An 18,799-nucleotide genomic window follows, 5' to 3' on the forward strand; every position below is an offset into this window, starting at 1 on the left:
CTTCCAACAGAACAAGCTGGCATATATGCTAATAGATCTGATTCAGGTGAGAGACACTGTTTTTGAAGCAAAAAATGGCTTTATTCTGTCTGCCTCTTGAAATTGCCTCTACTGCAATAGAAGTCAAAAAAAAAAAATACATTCCCCGTTTTTTTCTCCAAAATCTCCAACATTCCTGTTGTAAAATGCTGGCATGTTTACGCTGGACCTATCGACAGATAGTTTTTTAAACTACGGTATACATTTGCCTCCATGCTGTAAAAACATTATTTTAGGGCAACATTTTCGATCAATAGTCGCTCCTGTAAACCTCCTCGAACTATCCCTTTTCAAATCAGGGGCCCATCTTTTCCTTTTTGTAAGCCGCTTCCCCCAAGGCTGTATTGGATTCTCTGTTTCGCTTGGTACAGCTGGCGCGCGGCCAGAGTAGGCGCATGGCTTCGCCTGCTGCCGCGCGGCGCTTGTTGTTTGTTCTGCATCGGCGCACTCATTGGCGGACCGGACGCAGGGCCACGCCTCCCTGCTGCAGCTCCTCGTGGACCTGTGTCTGCTCCGACTGCGAGCTCTGATTGGCCTTGCCCTTTGCCAATGAGCGCACTGGCAGCCCCGCACCCGGCCACACCACGGTCCACGTGCAGCAGGCAGCCCCAGCCAGTGACATCACTTGCCCATCTGGGCCAATAGCTGCGCGCGACAGCATCTTATGCAATGAGCCCTGCACATGTCTGACACGGCGGGCACCTCGAGCAAGAGAGGAGGCGCTTCAGCAGCTGAGTCTCATTCTGATCCTGGCGCGCCCACAGTCCAGACGTGCCAGGACTACTGCGAGTAACTGCCAGAGGAGGCGAAGTATGCCAGAGGACAGGTAGGAGACTGCGTCCGCTCCCCTGTAGATACCCTACCCCTCTCCTGGTGAACCCCTCTGCCCCTGTGTGGCACAGCACCCCCCTGGACTGGTGTTCCCGTTCCTGCGTGCGCCCATTCCTGCTGCTGTGTCCTGCCGCGCCCTCGCCGCCTTCCCCGGTTGTTGCAAGTGTCGTCATGTTTTGCATGTATGTTGTTATCCTGTGGGAAGATAACTACGTGGTCTAATAGATTAGTTGTAGACACTTGTGTTACCTGAAAATGAGAGGTTCGAGACTTCGAGTCAAGGCAGTCTCCATTTAACCCTTAACCTTTCCGAAGTCCATGCATTAGTGACCCATAGCGCAGACCACATACGAGCCATAGTTCCCACTGCTGGCTCGTCCTTCCTCTGTAGCACTGTGCCTGGTGTGCTTTCACTGCTGCTTCGGCTGTGCTTTCTCTCCGGGATAGATTGAGACCCCCGTGACTGGCAGGTATTGGAGCGACTCCACAGGTCGCCAGACTTAATTGTTGCTGTTGTTTGCTCAGTGCTGCCCAGCGACACAGTGCCAGCTGCCGCTTTCCTCTATCTCTAAGCTTGTTTAGAATTGTATAGCGCGGTATCGGGGCGTGTATCGCCTCATGGCGCTTCAGGCTTTAAGGGTTGGTTACACAAGGAGATCTGCAAAGGGGAGTTTTAATATTTTTTCTTGATCAGTTGATACGTGATCTCGGTGAATTAGGCGACATTGGGGGGTTCATGCATACGTGTGACTGGCGTTGTTATTATTGAACAACGATCTCTACAGGTACCTCACTGGGCGTCTCTATTCTGGGTATACGTGCTGTATCTTTGGTTTCCATAGTGGGCGCACTGGGGACACTGCAGACCACAGCAGTCCGCTGTACAGGTGGGGGCTGCATGGATACTGTATGGATTGGGGACGGAATCAGATGCTCTGCACAGGGGAGCTGCAGAGGGTAGAAGCAAGCTGGTGGGCACTCGGGGTGTTGCATTTCATGATAAGGTTGTACATCAAGCATTGTGTATGGTTTTGTTAGAGGCTTTCGGGATGGGTGGGGATTTGCAAGCTGGCGCCAAACAGGGGCTTGCAGAGGGGGTGGTCTGTGGAAGCGAGCGATAAACAGGGTGGCGGGGGCTGTTGCGCAGGTTTGCCTGCACGGCAGTGGTGTACAGTATGTGGGGGGCAGCACAGGAATCCACAACAGAGGGGAGGGGCTGCACCATACCGGGCTACACTGGAAGGAGGTGCACTATTCAAATTGGTGGCACAGGAAGGCGCTGCACAGGATAGTTATGTGCCAAGGTGTGCTGCCGTGTATGGGGCTGTGCATGGGGGGGCGGGCTGCACATGATCCTCCCGACAAAGAGTGGTCTGTGTAGGATTCAGGTGCAGGGAAGTGGGCGCGCTGAGAGGGACTGAGGACTGCACAGGCAATTACTGCCACTGAAGGGGAGTTCACAGGGTGGGTCGACTCGATTTAAAATTCATTCCTGTGAGCTCCAGTGATCCATGTATCCATCGCCCTCTCACATCTGTCCTGGACCTTTGCCTCATCTTTCGCTTCCCATGCCTCTCCCTTTATCCATCTGTTGCCCTCCCTCTTCTGTCCTTTGTGAACCAGTCCCCGTTAACGTCCTCCTCTCCATCTTTTAACATGGAATACCTTTCTTCCGTTCCCTGTAATGCCTGCGCCTCTGGACCTAACCGGTTTCCGAAAACAAGCCTCCTATAATGCTGTCCCTTCCAGATAATGTCATTACCTCTTAAACCGCCCCTTCCTTGATAAGGCACCGGCCCGTCGAGCTGCCGCACCGACTGATAGATGTGTCAGTGTCTGGACTAGACAGATGCGTGATAAGACGTTCTGTCGATGCTCCGGTAATGCCCTCTGCGAAGATGCCCGCAAACCGCAGGATTGTGCCAGCTCCTGCCCTGCTCCCAGTAATTCCCGCACCTTAAGACCCCTGGCTTCAGCAGGACGGCGTCTCCCTCGGTAATTTATCCATCTCCAGATGTGCTTCCCTCCTGATAAACCCCCGACCTCCAGAGCCTTCCCTGGCTTGATAATGCCGCCCACCTGTGGGACTGAACAGACAAGTCTGCAGCCGGTGGCGGAATGGGCGCTCTGTGGTGATCCGTGTGAATTGTTGGTGTATTTTCGCCCGCTTCTAACATTGCCTCATACCTCAATGTGCATAGAGGAAGGAGAGCCAACAAATTAATTATCTGGGAGAGCCGAGGGTCTGGCTCGGCTCTCATATCCCGTGCACGAGCCGAGCCCTGAAAGTATTTGGCATGCGAGTCATGAACAAACATCATGTTAAAATATGATGAAGTCGCTTCAGAATTAGAAAAGTGTATGCTTTAACTTGCGAAGGCGTCTCAGTGCATATTATATACGTGCATTGATATTTATTTATTTTTACATTAACTTAAAAGCAATCCCCCAGCCCTCGCCCAACAAAGCCATTCGTGAACTAAGATGCATGCGAGCCGTCAGGTGTGCCCTATACATGTGGTGTAGATTCTTGTTGCAGGCGAAACAAACGTATAGTCTATTAAACCAAAAAAGAGGTTTTTTTTTTGCCGCGCGCATGCTCAATGCACTGTTAAAAGGTTCTCTCATTTGTGATAATGAAATAAAAGGAGTCTTGGTGAAATAAAATATTTACCCAGGATCATACAAGTTCGTCAAGCGAAGACGCTGGGATTTCTTGTTTTATACAGTGTAGCTCGGCTACTAGACGGGTACCTGTTTCTGTCTTTTCCGTGTATCTTTATTTCTTGGTGCATGAGGCGACAGCCTGAGGGGCAGGCAGCAGTTACATGAAAGCACGGCTCATTTTGAGCTCGAAAGGTTAAGAGGACCTCGAGCTGAGCCAGGCACCTAGCTCGAGCCTGGCTCGAGATTTCAGTGGCTCGCCCACCTCTAAATGTGAATGGCACACAGCTATGTTATGCAGTTAAAGTAGGTAATTGGCTCTTGGTGTCATTATCTTAGTGTTGTTATCCGTGGTTTTTGTATGGGATTGGGGAGTTTTTTTCTGTATTTCCATGTAGTGGTGGCAGTGGTGACGCGTTGCTGCATGCGTGCATGGTGGCAATGGTGATGCGTAGGTGTTTTCCACATAGTGGTGGCAGTGGCGAAATGTGGGTGTATTTGCATGTGGTGGTAGTGAAGAAGAGTGGTCGTAGTCTCCCACGGTGCTGGCATTGCCTCATACCACAGTTTGAATGGCACAGAGCGATTGAAATCAGTGTCTTGTGGCGGCATTGGTCGATTTCAATGCACTGTGCTCATAGTGTCATTGGAGCAGTGTATAGAGATTTGCTCTGATTGGCGGTGCGATCGGCCTATTAGTTAGTGTCTGGGTTAAAATAATGATTAGGCGAAGTGAATTGTTGCCTATAGTCAGGGCATCTGGAATTATGAGACATGGAAGGACCAATTCATGCGGGAGGGTTTAATACATTATGCGGCTGGAAAAAAACAAATTATGCGGCGTTATGTGACACATTTTTTGATAGTACTACTTCTTTACTTTGTAAAATTACACTTGTTAGCTCTGCGTGTACAGTGGTTGCACCTAATTAGTACCAGGTTGACACCCACTTAAAACAATAAGCAACAGAAAGATGAACAGTTAACCTTTGCTGTGGGCCTTCCACTCAGTGACCACACGTCGCTGCATTTTAATAACTTTTGAACCGATTGAGCAAGGAACAATTTTTTTGGGTAAGAAATCTGCAGATTATGCCAGACGATGGTTTATGTGGCAAATGCGCAAATCTATAATTATGTGAAAAACCCTGCAGTCACATAATTAGAGTGGCCTTGCATATAGTGGGGTGCTGGGCCAGAGCTGGATCAATTGATTCTCCTACACCATAAGAAGCCTCAATATAGGATTGTGTACACAAGAAGTAAACATTTCCCTTCCAGAAGTTCATGTTTACTTATGTAATCTTGTTTTGTGTCTTGCCACAATGGTAGGGGCTTGGTGGGAGCTAGCGGGCAGTGGGCGGGGAGTTTGCAGAGCTCTCAGGGCTCTACCTTCACCAAGCATGCGCGACTGGAGGCTGTGGGCGTAAGCTGTGTTTTCTTTTGGTTCTTGGCACGTAGGTGCTAAAAGCGCTCTTGAGAGGAGCGTGCTACCCAGTCTCACTTACTTTGCTGCTTTGACTGCGTCGTGTTTGGTAATGGCAGCCGAAAATAGGCCCAGCTGCATGTTGTGGGACAGAAATTAGAAATAATCGCTGTGGCGTACTTTGCCTCTCAGATTGTTGTTATTCGCACATATATAAATAGCACATGCATCGTTTTTTTATTCTTGCAGACATAGAGCTAAGGGGCCCTATTTTTACACATACATGGGAGATAATTTTGGGACTATACATGGCATAGGGCTGATTCTTACACATGTACAGCACACGTGCCATATCCTTGTTCATGTATTGCACATGGGGCTACGATGTTTCAATGTGGTTAGAACAGGATAACGCGGTTTTACACATATGTAGTACGAGTATCCTATTTGATGCTGAGTTAAAGAAGGACCAAGTTATGTGGCAGAATTATCTAATACACTGCTAACAAATTATGGATGTTTGTTTGGCACATTGTCAGGCAGTATTATTTTTATCAGTTTGAGCTGAAACAATATTTTTATTCAGCTGTTCAAATTATGTGGCAAGTGCACTAAATTAACGATTATGAGATAAATGCCACAGCCTTAGAATCGCATAATTCTATAGGTCTAGGCCTTTGAACATTGTTGATAAAACAATTTATTCTAGAAAGTAAAACCTAATTCTGTTCCGCTTCCTTTGTTAGATGCAGCCGATGAGAGCAGCTTCACTAGTCCTTTTACAGAAAGAATGTGTTTTTTTGATAACACTAAGGGTGTTTTTGTCTGAAGTATTAGACTCTTATATAAATTCTATAAAGTCTAGAATTTCACTAACTATTTTCAATGAACATTCCCTTGTTTGAAAAAAACACTTTTCAAGCTAGGTACCCGATCAGCATTGTGGTATATGTTGTCACCAATGAGTGTGTGTGTGTGTGTTGTGTGTGTGGAATTCACAATGCAGCACATATTACATGGTTTATTCATTGATATTCCTACACTCTGTAAATATTTGAGTAGTATCTTCTTAGTATTCATTGTTTACCTGAGACTGTAAATATGGCTGTCAGTGTTTTTAGAAATGTGTGTATTTGTTGTGGATAATGACTTTGAGTTGACTGATTTTTCCTTTACAGTGTTTATTTTCACTCACTGAACAGAAGTCTTTGGTAGATGCTTACATCAAGGATAGGCCTGTAAGAGTGCGCTTGTCAGGTGTGCTGGTGTATGTGAGAGCACCAGTGTCAATGTGAAAGCTTCTTTTCACCAGTACTAAAGAAATACAAGATGATGTGTGAACCATCCATTTATTTTATTTGCTTAGGGAATATTTTACAATTTTATTCATCACTGTGAATTAAGGGTACCTCTTTTCAGGGAAATGCAAGTTTTGAAACCACTGGCAAACATTCAATAAGAAAGCCTCTCTCGCTCTTCTTTTACAGGCAGCTGTTTTTCCTCACTCATTTATAATATCTCAATGCCAATAACATAGACCTGATTTTTTGGGAATTACAAGGCCTAAACATGAGTGCTTTCGAGTGAAAATCAGCTAACACATGTTCCTGTGCCTTGTTTGCTAGTTGAAATCCCTGGCTAGGGTTTGTGCAAAGTTGTTGTCATAGTAGTGTTTATTTTCAAGTGCACTTTTCTGTGGCGCATATGCTCATATTGTTACTTGTCACAACAGTAAGATTATTTGGTTTCAGAAAACGTTTAATCATATTAGCGAAGACGGGCATATGTCACACCTTAGGTTATTTTCTGCTTATAGTCTATCATCCCAATAGATCCGATATCTGACTTCCTTAGTCAGATATAGCAGATATAGCGTTCCTTCTCTCTGGCATTCTTCCCACGCCCTCCGGGGCTCCCCTGACCGCCCCCTCTCTGTCTGGTGCTGAGTCCAACCTGGGGGGCAGAGGCTATTTTTAAAGTATATCTTCACACCTCTCTTTGATACTGCAGAGTCAGATGAAAGGTGCCAGACAGAAAAAAACACCTGAAAGGGGAACCTTTAAAGCTGAAGGTCAGCGCCTGGCGGTGTCTGGGACCTTTCAGGTGCAGCTGACCAGTGGAGGCACAGCGTGTGGCCCTTTTGTGGGGACGGTGCCCTCCAGTTGTGAGGGCTGGGAGGATTCTGTAAGCCAGGGGTTACCTGCACCAGCAGTCCTTATGCCCCAGATGTCATGTAACAGCATTTATTTGTATTCTTCTATGGCTGATGGCCTGCTGCTCCTTTCTTCTTTCCTGTGGCTGGGGGCCTCGCTGAACTGGGTGTCTGTCTCTCCCCCCTCCTTGGTTCGAGGGCCTACCGATATCAGGAAGCTTGTCAACCTGTCTCTTACTACCCGTTCTTCTCCCTCCTGCGGATGAGGCCTGCCGGCCGAAGGGGGTGGCTACATGTCTCTTCTTTTTAGGTCAAGGCTGCGGCTCTCACAGACCTGGCTACAAGTTACTTCCTCCCAGCGTTCACACACTGAGACACTCATGGTGACAGGATTGGTCTCCTCCCTCCCAAGACGGACAACCTGCTGTGCTAAAGCATCCGAGCAATTCTTCTTTTTTCCAGGTCCAGTGCTGGAGGCCTGCTGATGAGTGGGTACCACGCGCTCCCTCCCCTTTCCTCAAACATCTGCCTACTTGCCTACCCGACTCCCCTCCCTGCAAGGTGTGCACAGCCGTAAACCCATCTGTTATCTCTCTGAGAGGGTTGCCTGTCGCTTCCCGCCCCCGTGCTGGACCGTGTGCAGCTCCTCCTGTGTCTTTTTTAACTTTAATTCTATGTATTTGTTTTATGGACAAGTGTCTTCATAAACGTATTTATTTATTCTCTTTCTCTGTGTCTCAGTGAGTGCCGGCCTGTCTCTTCCAGATATCTGATTACCTGGCTATCCTCCCTGCCAGGGGCACACCTCCTAAACCCAGGCACTGTCTCTGCGAGAGGCCTGCCCGCCTCTTCGCCCTCCCCGCGCTGGACAGTATAAGCCTCTCCTTGTGCCTCATTGAGAGAAGGGAGGGTCTGTCCAGAGTCTTAGACCCATCTTTTTCTCTCAATGGGGCCACCACAGCCGAGGCTGCACTGTCAGCACAGCAGAGCTCTAGGGCGTGATTACTAATCACTTATCCCTGTGATTCATCTATAGCTGAATGACTAGATTAACAGGCACTTGCAGCGTTGCTAAGCAGGGCTGTAATCAGTCTTGGTATGCTGCCACTTCCTCTGTGGGGCCAGGTGTGGCGGGAGAGCCTCAGGTGTCACGTGTTCCAAGAGAGCTCGCTGGGGGTGTGTGGGAGTGAAGGCTGATGGTGTATGGGCAGCTGCTATGGGTGGCGTAGGAGCCACGAATGTGTGATTGTGTATAGGAGCTTTTGCAGTAGTGTCGGAGCACTGGGTGTGTAATTGTGTGTAGAAACACCTGCTCTGGGATAGTGTAGGAACATTTAATGTGTGATTGTGTGTAGGAACACCTGCTGTGGGATGGTGGAGCATCTGCTCTGGGATGCTGTTGGCGCTCTGAGTATGTGGCTGTGTGATGGTGTAGGAGCACTTAATGTGTGACTGTGTGTAGTAACATCTGCTCTGGGATGCTGTAGGCGCTCTGAGTATGTGGCTGTGATGGTGTAGGAGCACTTAATGTGTGACTGTGTGTAGTAACATCTGCTCCGGGATGCTGTAGGCGCTCTGAGTATGTGGCTGTGATGGTGTAGGAGCACTTAATGTGTGACTGTGTAGGAACATCTGCTCTGGGATGGTGTTGGCGCTCTGAGTATTGGCTGTGATGGTGTAGGAGCACTTAATGTGTGACTGTGTGTAGGAACATCTGCTCTGGGATGGTGTTGGCGCTCTGAGTATTGGCTGTGATGGTGTAGGAGCACTTAATGTGTGACTGTGTGTAGTAACATCTGCTCTGGGATGCTGTAGGCGCTCTGAGTATTGGCTGTGATGGTGTAGGAGCACTTAATGTGTGACTGTGTGTAGGAACATCTGCTCTGGGATGCTGTAGGCGCTCTGAGTATGGAGTTGTGGTGGTGCAGTGGTTGTGTGATGGTGAAGGAGCACCTGCGTCAGGTGTTGGCACTCTGCTTGCGGACTGGTGTTGGAACACATACTGTGCAGTGGTTTAGGAAGACTGCTTACAGGGTAGTGAATGAGTGCTGGCGGTGGAACAGTGTAAAAGCACTGCCTTACTAATGATGCAGGTGCTCTGCATTTGGGGTGGTGTAGTAGCACCTGCTGGTAAATGGCTGTGTTGCTAATAGACAGTTCCCTACAGGTCTTCAACTGTAGTGCTTGGAGGCAGGATGGATTAATTTTGGGCAGAATGAGCTCCTCAGCATCGGCCATGATGCCTGTTACTCCTTCTATGAGCTCTTGTTTTGGCTGCTGTGATGCTCCCCTACAGGTGGAAAGGATAAGTTACGCCGGCTAATGTGACCTCTGGTCACCTGTATGACTCACTGTGGTAGATGTGAGCGTCTCTGCAAGCATCCACTCCACCCTACAACAGTTGCTATTTGCTTCCCTGTATGTAGCCAATATGGTTTATTGTGGCTGGTCTGAGGTCCTCATTAGAGACCAGGATGACTCTTTGTGGCTAGAATAACCTGTAGTGACGGTCAGGATCCCTCATTGTCGCCTGTCTGATCACAGTGAGGATGCTACCAGGCTTGTTATGTAAGAGCGCCTGTAGTGTGACTAGGGCATATTTTGGTTGGAGTAAGACCCTCCAAATGTAGCACAGGTGGCTCATTATTTCTGGTGGGATCTCCTCAGGTAATGTCCGGGTTCTTTATTATGACGGGGAAGCCATATTGTGTTTTTTGCCATTATAAACTCCTCTTTTGCCAGTCAGGGTGGCGTGCTCTGCTCTTGTTGAGCTCCTGTAGTTTTAGCCAGTATGGCTCATAATGGTTGTTCCGAGCTCCACTACTGGTGGCAAGCATGCATATCTTGACTGGTCTCAGATTTTTGTTGGAGGCCAGGGTGTGCTGCCCTCTGGTGGTCTCCTAGGTGGCACATTCTGGCTGTATGAGTTTTTCTATTGGTTGCCAGGGTGGCTTTTTGTGGCCGGGACAAGCTTGTTTAGTGGCGGCCGGGAGATGCAGTATGGCATCAATGAGCTACTCTGGTGCTCTTCAGAGTGGCTCATCGGAGGTATGAGTTCCTCCAGTGGTTGTTTGTGTGGTGTGTTATGGCCGCTACGATTTCCTGCAGTGTTGGGCTAGTGGCACTTTGCTGCCGAGATGAACTCTAGTGATGGCCTGGGGGCTTGTTGTGGTCCGTATGAGCTTGTTCGATAGTGGTGAGGGTGACACATTGTGTTCGGGACAAGCTATTCCATTTGAAGCCAGCTGTGTGCACCCGATGAAAAGCTGACACAGCCTTTTAGGAGGATCAGACATCTCCTAATGTTCCCCTGTGTTGATATAACAAGACTTTTGCATGGCCCCTGGCTCTGTAGTGGGGCCTGTGTGTGGGGGGGGGGGGGGGGGGGAGGGTTTAGACAGGACGTGCCCTTATAGGACAGCACATAATTAATGATCAAGCCCCCGTCGACGAGAGCGCCAGCATGGTGCAAGTTCAGACCATGTCTGCACGGCTCCCCGGTGGGCTCCTAAGTGACGGCATCTCCGCTTGGTCATGTCTGTGGGTAGGAGCGTGCCAGCCCAACCTGCCCTCTGCATTAGAGATTAGCAGGGAGAGCCTCCTGCAGCGTGCAGTAATCAGGTTCAGTGGCATAAGGAGCTGGCGTTCACATCTGTCAAGGTGCGTTTCCTGGAATCAAGCCTCTTGCACAAAGGCTTGTCCCTCGTCGCACGCTCCCTCCCAGGCAGAATGCTTTACCACCTCCCTCCTCTTATCCTTCGCCTGCTTCCATCTTGGCATCCATGCTTCACTAGCCCTTTTCCCCGGGACCCATGGTTCACAGCTCTCCCTCTAGCATCATTCTTTCCTCCCTGGTATCACTTATGTGGGGGCATTTTGCAGCTCTCTTCCTGGCATCTGAAGTCCACCAGCTCCCTATGTGAGCTTTGTTCACTAGATCTCTCCATGTCTTCTGTTGTGCCCCAGCTCTCCCAAGCATTCACTGATGAGCAGAACCCTTCATGGCTTCCCTTGATCAACAGCTCCCTTGAAATGATGGAACGGGGCCTGGGAACAGGTTGCCATGGCAGCGAGTGGCTTGGAAAGAGATTTCTCGCCCATTTTTTGTCGACTTTAGTAACATGGGGCAGAAACGTGATTTTTTTTCATATCCAGCCCTGGGTCAAATTGAAAGGTTGTTCGCAACTTGCCCACAAACACACAGACCGAGAAATACAGTGAAAAACAGGGGTCACTGCTTACCCGGTGACACGGGGGCCGGCGACCAAAACGTCATAAGAATTCTTCGCGTTCCGGCCCCGTAACACAAGGCGCGACAAGGCAACCTGAGGCGCTGCCAGCTCACCCTCTCTCTCCGTGTGTGCTCTTGGGACTCTACGACCTGGCAACGTCACGCAGCTCTGGCCCTAGATCGACAGAGCAGAACCTGCCTCACGCTGCGAAGTGAATTATCGCAATGGTGACCAGGCACACGCAGAGTCCCCCTGGGCGGTGAAATATACCACTGCCAGGCAGAGTTAGTGGGGACGACCAATGTTGCTTCAAAACTCCGGCCTTTGGTTTATCGTGGTGAATGTTTACATCTGTAGATGTTTCCAATATAAACCAAATGTGCATCACTGCAAGACCCTTTCCTGAAAGTGCCGGAATAGAGAAAAGCAGGGGATGTGTGTGACCAGGTCTTCCTTCCCTGATAACTGAGGCTTCAACATGCTTTCTCTCAGGGTCCCTGGAGGGTAACCAGTACCCACACGCAGTCCCCTGCCAAACCTTGCTCAAAGAATGTCCTGTTTGCTGAGGTGCCAAGGTGCGGAACTTAAAAAGTACAAAACCTGCATGTGGATGTACTTGTATACAGTTTAAATACCCATAGGGAAGCCCACCACAGTGGTGTGGTACAGAAAACAATAAAGAAGTCTTCTGCCAGGGAATCTTAGTACCGTCAGTGCATTAGGCAATTAGTCAGAAAGCCAAAAGTTGATTTTTTTAAATTATTTAATTTTTACAGAATCTAACTCATGCTGTAACGTATCCACATTTCTTAAACCCTAGTGCTAACCTCATCACTTACCGGTTATTCAAACGCTAATGCTAACTGCATTAATAATACCGTAGCTAACCCTAACCCAATCTGTCACTGTCACTAGCTCTGAACTCAGCATTGTCCATTATCCTAATCCTAATTGTACCTCTTACCTCATCTTTAGCCACAATCCTGTCACTAAACCTAACCCAGACGTCAACCTATTCTGACAACACCCATAACAGCTGTGCACAGTTCTAACCCTACGCTCACGTTACTTCCTATCCATAGAGGACACCTTGCTGTAACCAGAAGCTAACACCAGTTCTTTTCCTCAGCCATTTGACATGTTATGTACAATTTTCATTTTTTAACACACTTCTTTTTTATTATTTCGAAATTTAGACCCAACAATACTGCATTTGAGGTGTGTAGAAGTGGCGGGCGGGTGGCCAGCGCATTGTTTACAAGACAGAATGTGACAAGAATGTGCTGGAATAGTGTCGGTCACCTGCAGCTCGCAATTAGCAACATTGCTAGTGTAGCCATGATGATTGTTGTTGTACAGTGGCACTTTGTTTTTGCTGTTGTACAGTGTTACATTGTTTCTGCGCAGGAAGCTCATGACTTGGTGGGAGGGGGAGAACGATGGGGGCCCCATACAGGGAAGAAGACCTAAGCCAAGGGGGTTCTGGAGTCATGGATGCCCGTGGCCAGCCAGGCATTCACCTGTGAAGTTCTGCCACTAGTTTTCAGCATTTGCTAGTGCTAGTAGGAACTACTCAAGTACATGTAGCTACAGAGTGGGTTTCCCCTGTGATTTGCTTGCCTCATGGTTGTGTGTTGTGAGGAGAACCTGGCAGTAGGCATTGGGCATTTGGATCCCATACGAAACCCTCAGTATGTGCCCCTGGTAATAGGTGAATGGATTCTCTCTGCCTGGCTCTGCGATAGGTGGGGGGTTCCCTTTATCCCCTGTGTGCCCGGCCTACTGCTTTGTTTCATCTGGACTTAAATCTCATCTTTTGCTCTTTTTCTCTTTCCTTCCTTCTCTCGCCCCTTTCTTTGAAACTACAGGTTGATCTTTCGATCTGCCTAGACTGGATGAGCCCCGCTGTCCCCATCTCTACGTTTTTCAGATTGGGGGAGCAGCAGGTGCTAGGGAGGGGTGGTCTGTCTTCTCTTTCCACCATCTGATGACTTTTGCTTAAGCCGTATCGGTTCCTTTTCCAGGTGCGTTTCTTACAGTACCCATTTCTTCTGGAACGAGAATGACATAAACTGGTACCGGCCCAAATAAGTTATGAGTGCCAGCTGCGAGACGGGAAGCGCCCTCGCTGAACTCGCGGGACATTTTGAAGTCACCAATGGGGGTACAGGCGCCACGAGTAGTGCACGCCGCCCACGACCAACCCGGGAGGTGGTGGTGGAGCAGCAGAGCCAGTCCAATGATGACACTGATGCCAACAGCAATGGTTCGAGTGGCAACGAATCCAATGGCCACGAGTCCAATGGCAACGAGTCCAACGGTGCGGAATCGCGGGGACGGGACTCCCGCTCCTCCCACAGTAGCACGAGTGGTAACGGAAAGGACTCAGCCCTTCTGGAGACGACAGAGAGTAATAAGAGGTAAGAAAGTGGGAATCTATTGAAATAGGTAAGAGCAGGTTCTATCAGGCACCTCTCAGCTTTGAGCCTTAGAACTAAGTCTACAGTTTAGCTTCTTGTCATTACCTGTCAATCTGTTAAACTGTTAGATGGCCTTTAGAGTGGTAAGATTTGAGCGGGAGTCTGCACATTGTGAGGTAGAGGATGGGCTGCATTCATCGACCCATAAGTGCCTTAAACCACCCAAGAGTGGCAGAAGTTCCCATTTTGACTATGGAGTATGCTACCCCACATAGTGAAGCACTGGGGATGTCTAGAGATGGAGCTAGGTGTTGTCCAATAAGTTTATTAAGTGGGGAAAATATGGTTATGAAGCTGTTCAGAATTCCTGTAGGAGAAAAGAAAAGGACACTGTCCATGGAGTAGTGGGCTTAACCCAGGATGCATGCATCTCGTGTGGCAGAGAAGGGCACTGCAGGAGGGGCTGCACTTGGCCGCATTTGGTTACACTTAGACTCTCCTCAGTTTGCTCACATATTTCTCGTACGGCTTCTTGAGCAATCACTTGCATAGTCCTCTTCTCTCTTCCCCCTCAATTCTTCCAGGGCTAAAGTTTGTTTTGTTCTTGAGTTGATTCTTCAAAGTTTGCCTCTCTTTCCCATGAGATCTCAGTCACTTTGCTAAAGCTTCTTACTCTTTTTTCTGCAGCACGAACTCTCAGAGTCCATCACCTCCCAGCAGCTCCATTGCCTACAGCCTGCTGAGTGCCAGCTCGGAGCAGGACAACCCCTCCACCAGCGGATGCAGGTATGTGCATGCCCTGCCTTCTTCCCTAGCCATGTACACAGTGCCCCTTCCACCACAAGGCTGACCCTCTGCATCCTTCTCTCTTCTCTTCTACAGCAGCGAACAGTCTGCCCGTGAGAAGACCCAGAAAGAGCTGATGAAGGCCCTAAAGGAACTCAAGATCCGGCTACCATCCGAAAAGCGTGGCAAGGGCAAGTCAGGCACGCTGGCGACCCTGCAGTATGCGCTGTCCTGTGTTAAGCAGGTCCGAGGTGAGTTTTAGCCCTTGGACTACACCTACTGCAAATCCTCTGTGGAGAATAAGGGGCTTTTAAATAGTGAATAATGAGAAGACAGTCATGAAAACACAAATGGTTCACTCTCAGCCAGGGTAGCCCTGTACTGTCTATGCTCTAGATTGGAGAACATCAATCCTGACCCTTTGCACTTCCTGCTTTTCCAGTACTTGGTATCATAGGCAGCTCTGCCAGTGGTCCTCAGTCTTGCTTCATTCCTCAGTTTTAGTACAGTAAGGCTAGTATGTGCTTGAAGCCCCATTGTTTCAGGGGTTGTCTTTAGAGGAATGATCCTTCCTTCAAGACCTAGTCTTTTTGTAGGTGTCTCAGTATGGTGGCAATCTGGCACTTTAAACACCCAGCTGACCCCACTGCTTGCTTGAAAAAACACATACACTGAAACAAATTCAGTCATTTCCACCCCAAGATGAACTCATGCACCACCACCAGCTTACCATTTAAACTGGATGCAGAGAGGTTTGCATTCTACCTCCTTGTAGATTTGGAGAACAGATTTTAGGGTCAAGTGTGAGGTGTGTAGCAACTTTCATTTGAAGAAGGCAGAATATGAAGCGATCACCTGGGCAGTTTCCTTCCCTATTCCGAGATTCCAAAGGGCAACCATTTGATGACTCAAGTTCTTCTTGGTTACTGTGCTTCAGCTATGCTTCCTTAATTTAAAACAAATGTCCCAAAGGAACTACCACTTAAAAAAAAAATGGTAGAACTTTACTTGCGAAACATAGCCAAGGGTTAATGCTTACCAGTGCAAGTCATGCAGCGGTAACATGATTGAATATTTTAAAGATATGCCAGCATTCATCTATCCTGCCCTGCAGCACCACTTGTTCGAGTATCCTGTTGAGTGAGCTGTGTGTCTTTGCAGAGGGCGGAACAGAGTTTCCCCTCAATCATATGTCAAGAGTGTAACTCGTTTTAAAAGATCTGGGCCTTGTTTTTCCCTCTGCAGCCAACCAGGAATACTACCAGCAATGGACGGTGGATGACAGCCAGCCGTGCTGTCTGGACATGTCCAGCTACACCATTGAGGAGCTGGAGAACATCACATCCGAGTACACTCTCAAGAACCAGGTGAGCTCCTGTTCCCTCCAGCTCTCCTCTGGTGGATTACTCCCACCAGCCCATTTATCCTTCCTGGGTGAGGATTTTAGGTAGTTTTGCTGTGTCTTGGTGATGATTGACTTATCAGGTGTTGTTGATCCTGATTACCTATGAAAACTGCCAATATTTCTTTCCAAGAGCCATTGGCGCTAAAATGGATGGCCCATTTTCATGCAAGCTAATTTTAAAATATTTTGCCCTTCAAGTTTGAAGCTTGATGGATGGTTGCAATCTTGTAGTGCTAGAATTATGGGAAGTTTGCAGGGAAACCCATTCTGCACCTCTAGTTTCCGCGTGAGGGTCCAGCTTGTGGATGATGTCAAGGTACCTGAGTGAGTATGATAATGACTGTCCCTCTTTCCACCTAGGACACGTTTTCTGTGGCTGTTTCTTTCATCACTGGGAAGATCGTCTACATTTCAGACCAGGCAGATTTCATCCTGCGATGCAAGAGGGACGTCTTTAAGGGTGCCACCTTCGCAGAGTTTCTTGCACCACAGGATGTCAGCGTCTTCTATGGCTCAACGGCGCCTTTTCATCTGCCCTCTTGGAGTGCCTGCACGTCTGCTGGTAAGAACCAGCTTTTAGAGATACAGAAGCTGCTGTGTACACAGCAGACCTGGGCGCTATGGCTCAGGACAGAGCTAGAACGTTATTTTCTTACCATAGAACGGAACAGTCTCTCCTGACCCGCAGGAGTAAAACGCAATGGGTCTTTTCGATAGATTATGTCACAATGCATCTTAAAACCCTAGCTGATATCATCAAACAAAGGAACATTCTAGAATGCCTCTTGGTGATTATTAGAAATAAAGGTCTGGGAGAAGAGCATTGTGTTTTTCTCTACACTGGAGGATCCCTTTAGCAGGGGAATATAAAAAAACAAACATTTGCAATGCAACGGGTCTCGCATTTGCTCGAGATAGAGCTATTAGCGCTGTAAACTCCTAACCGGACTTTTCTTGCCACATAAATTGAAAATTAAATGTAAAACCGTTTCACATGAGCGAGCTGATCCACAGCGCCACGGCCGCCATGAGCATCAGCGATAAGGAGAGACACAAAAGGACAAAGAAATTTGCTCACAGTCAAACTTAGCGGCAAAAGTGCAATTAGCCATGTAACAGGGGCGATGGCCAAGGAGGTACCAAAACCTACCCAAGGAGGGACAAACGTAAACCATTTACCAATGTCATCAAAGGATTTTTGAAGGGCAAGTCCATGAACGAGTGGTAGTGATGGGTGTGATGTGGACATTGTTAAAAGTCCAGATGCATACCAACACGTTAGAAAAGCAGCGCTTGTGCGCTGCTATGCTCGACCTAAAAATAGTGAACATTCAGAAATATATTTGTATGTCACAAAAGGTCTAAAAGGGCCTCACTCTGCCCTTCTGCCATCCCCTGTCTACTTACTTTACTGCTTGCCCTATACATTTCAGTCTCAGTACCATTGCCCCTATAGCTGTCCACACCTTTTTTAAATGTATGTACAAAGTGTCTAGCCTTCAGGGATAAATTAAGTAGTTTGGGGGTGGGGGCAGTTAATGAGGGACTGGACCATTGTGGATACTTTGTCTACACCAGCCAACACACAGTGAAGGATGCTGACACACTTCTCTGTCTTCCCTTGCAGATGCTGCACCCATGGACTATACGCAAGAAAAATCTGTCTTCTGCAGGATCAGGTGAGTGTCTTCAGGAGGGAGGGGGTGTAGGATGGGAGGCCTGCGGGTGGGAGGGAAGGGCCACCTTAGGCCCTGTGGTGTGGTTCCTCTGCGGAGGAAGGGGTGAGGGTTAAACTTCTTTCCATACATTGTTCTGTAAGCACAAGTCGGATTTATGACTATACAGTCACTGCCAGTGAGGGGTACAAGACGTGGGGCTCCCAGGTGTGCAGCAAAACACTGCCAAATGTACTGTAGATTGTGTCCTGAACATCTGTGTACTGGTGACGCACATATGGACCATGCTTCATGCCTACTTGTCTGTGACTGGGTGATACTTGTAGGAACCATGTCTCGTGTTCTGCACATCTGTGACCAGTTGACACACATACTCTGTATTCTGTCCTGCACATCTGTACTTAAGTTGCATAAATATGAACCATGTGTCTTGTTCTTGTTGTCACTGCCTGGATGACACATATGAACGATGCATCATGTTCTTCACAACTATGCACAGTTGATGCTTGCAGAAGCCATGCATTGTGTCCTGCACATCTGTGCAAGATTGAACCATGCATCGTGTCCACATCTTTGCTTGGTTGGTATATTTATATATGAACCATACATCGTGTCTTACTTGTGTGTGCCTGGGTTATGCACATTTAGATCATGCATCATTTCCTACACATCTGTGCTATGCTGAAACGTGCATCATGTCTTGCACATCTGTGCACGATTGATAGGTATATGAAACCATGCAACTGCCCTATTTGTCTGTGCCTTGGTTACGCACGTTTGAATTCATGTCCTGCACATCTGTGCCAGGTTGACACTCATACGAACCGTGTATTGCGTTCTACATGTCTGTGTCCGAGTGCACACGTATGAACCATGCATGCATCACGTTCTTCATATCTGCTGAAGTGTGATTTGCTAATAAACACAGATTGTGTCTGTAGGACTCGCAGCTCTGAAGCCATTCTCTCGCCTACCTCCTGTCACTTTTGTACCAGGAAACTTTGTGACGCTTGAGCTGCGCGACAAACATGGGAATAGGGAATCTGGGGTGGTGTGGCTCTGATTGCCGTCCCTCTCGTGAGATGCCGCACTCGTGACACCTTGCTTCCCTCAGCAGGGTGAGAGAGAGGGTCACACACACACACACACACAAATCTGAGAAAGGACA

General features: G+C 48.2%; 1 protein-coding gene across 4 annotated transcripts in view; it reads left to right on the forward strand.

Moving 5' to 3' along the window:
* The first annotated feature begins 670 nt into the window (after positions 1-670).
* Positions 671-18,799, forward strand: part of PER1 (period circadian regulator 1) — a 37,505-nt gene continuing 19,376 nt past the window's right edge. For 2 of the 4 annotated variants that reach the window (XM_069216262.1, XM_069216264.1), the window contains exons 1-7: positions 671-865; positions 13,213-13,764; positions 14,452-14,550; positions 14,647-14,801; positions 15,796-15,917; positions 16,316-16,517; positions 17,583-17,634. In XM_069216262.1, the coding sequence (XP_069072363.1) occupies positions 13,439-13,764; positions 14,452-14,550; positions 14,647-14,801; positions 15,796-15,917; positions 16,316-16,517; positions 17,583-17,634 (956 nt within the window). In that variant the 5' untranslated portion in view covers positions 671-865; positions 13,213-13,438. The remainder of the gene's footprint in view (positions 866-13,212; positions 13,765-14,451; positions 14,551-14,646; positions 14,802-15,795; positions 15,918-16,315; positions 16,518-17,582; positions 17,635-18,799) is intronic. The other 2 variants (XM_069216261.1, XM_069216263.1) reach the window with 1 other exon arrangement.

Source organism: Pleurodeles waltl, chromosome 12, assembly GCF_031143425.1.
Source record: "Pleurodeles waltl isolate 20211129_DDA chromosome 12, aPleWal1.hap1.20221129, whole genome shotgun sequence".
In the NCBI taxonomy this organism is placed as follows: domain Eukaryota; kingdom Metazoa; phylum Chordata; class Amphibia; order Caudata; family Salamandridae; genus Pleurodeles; species Pleurodeles waltl.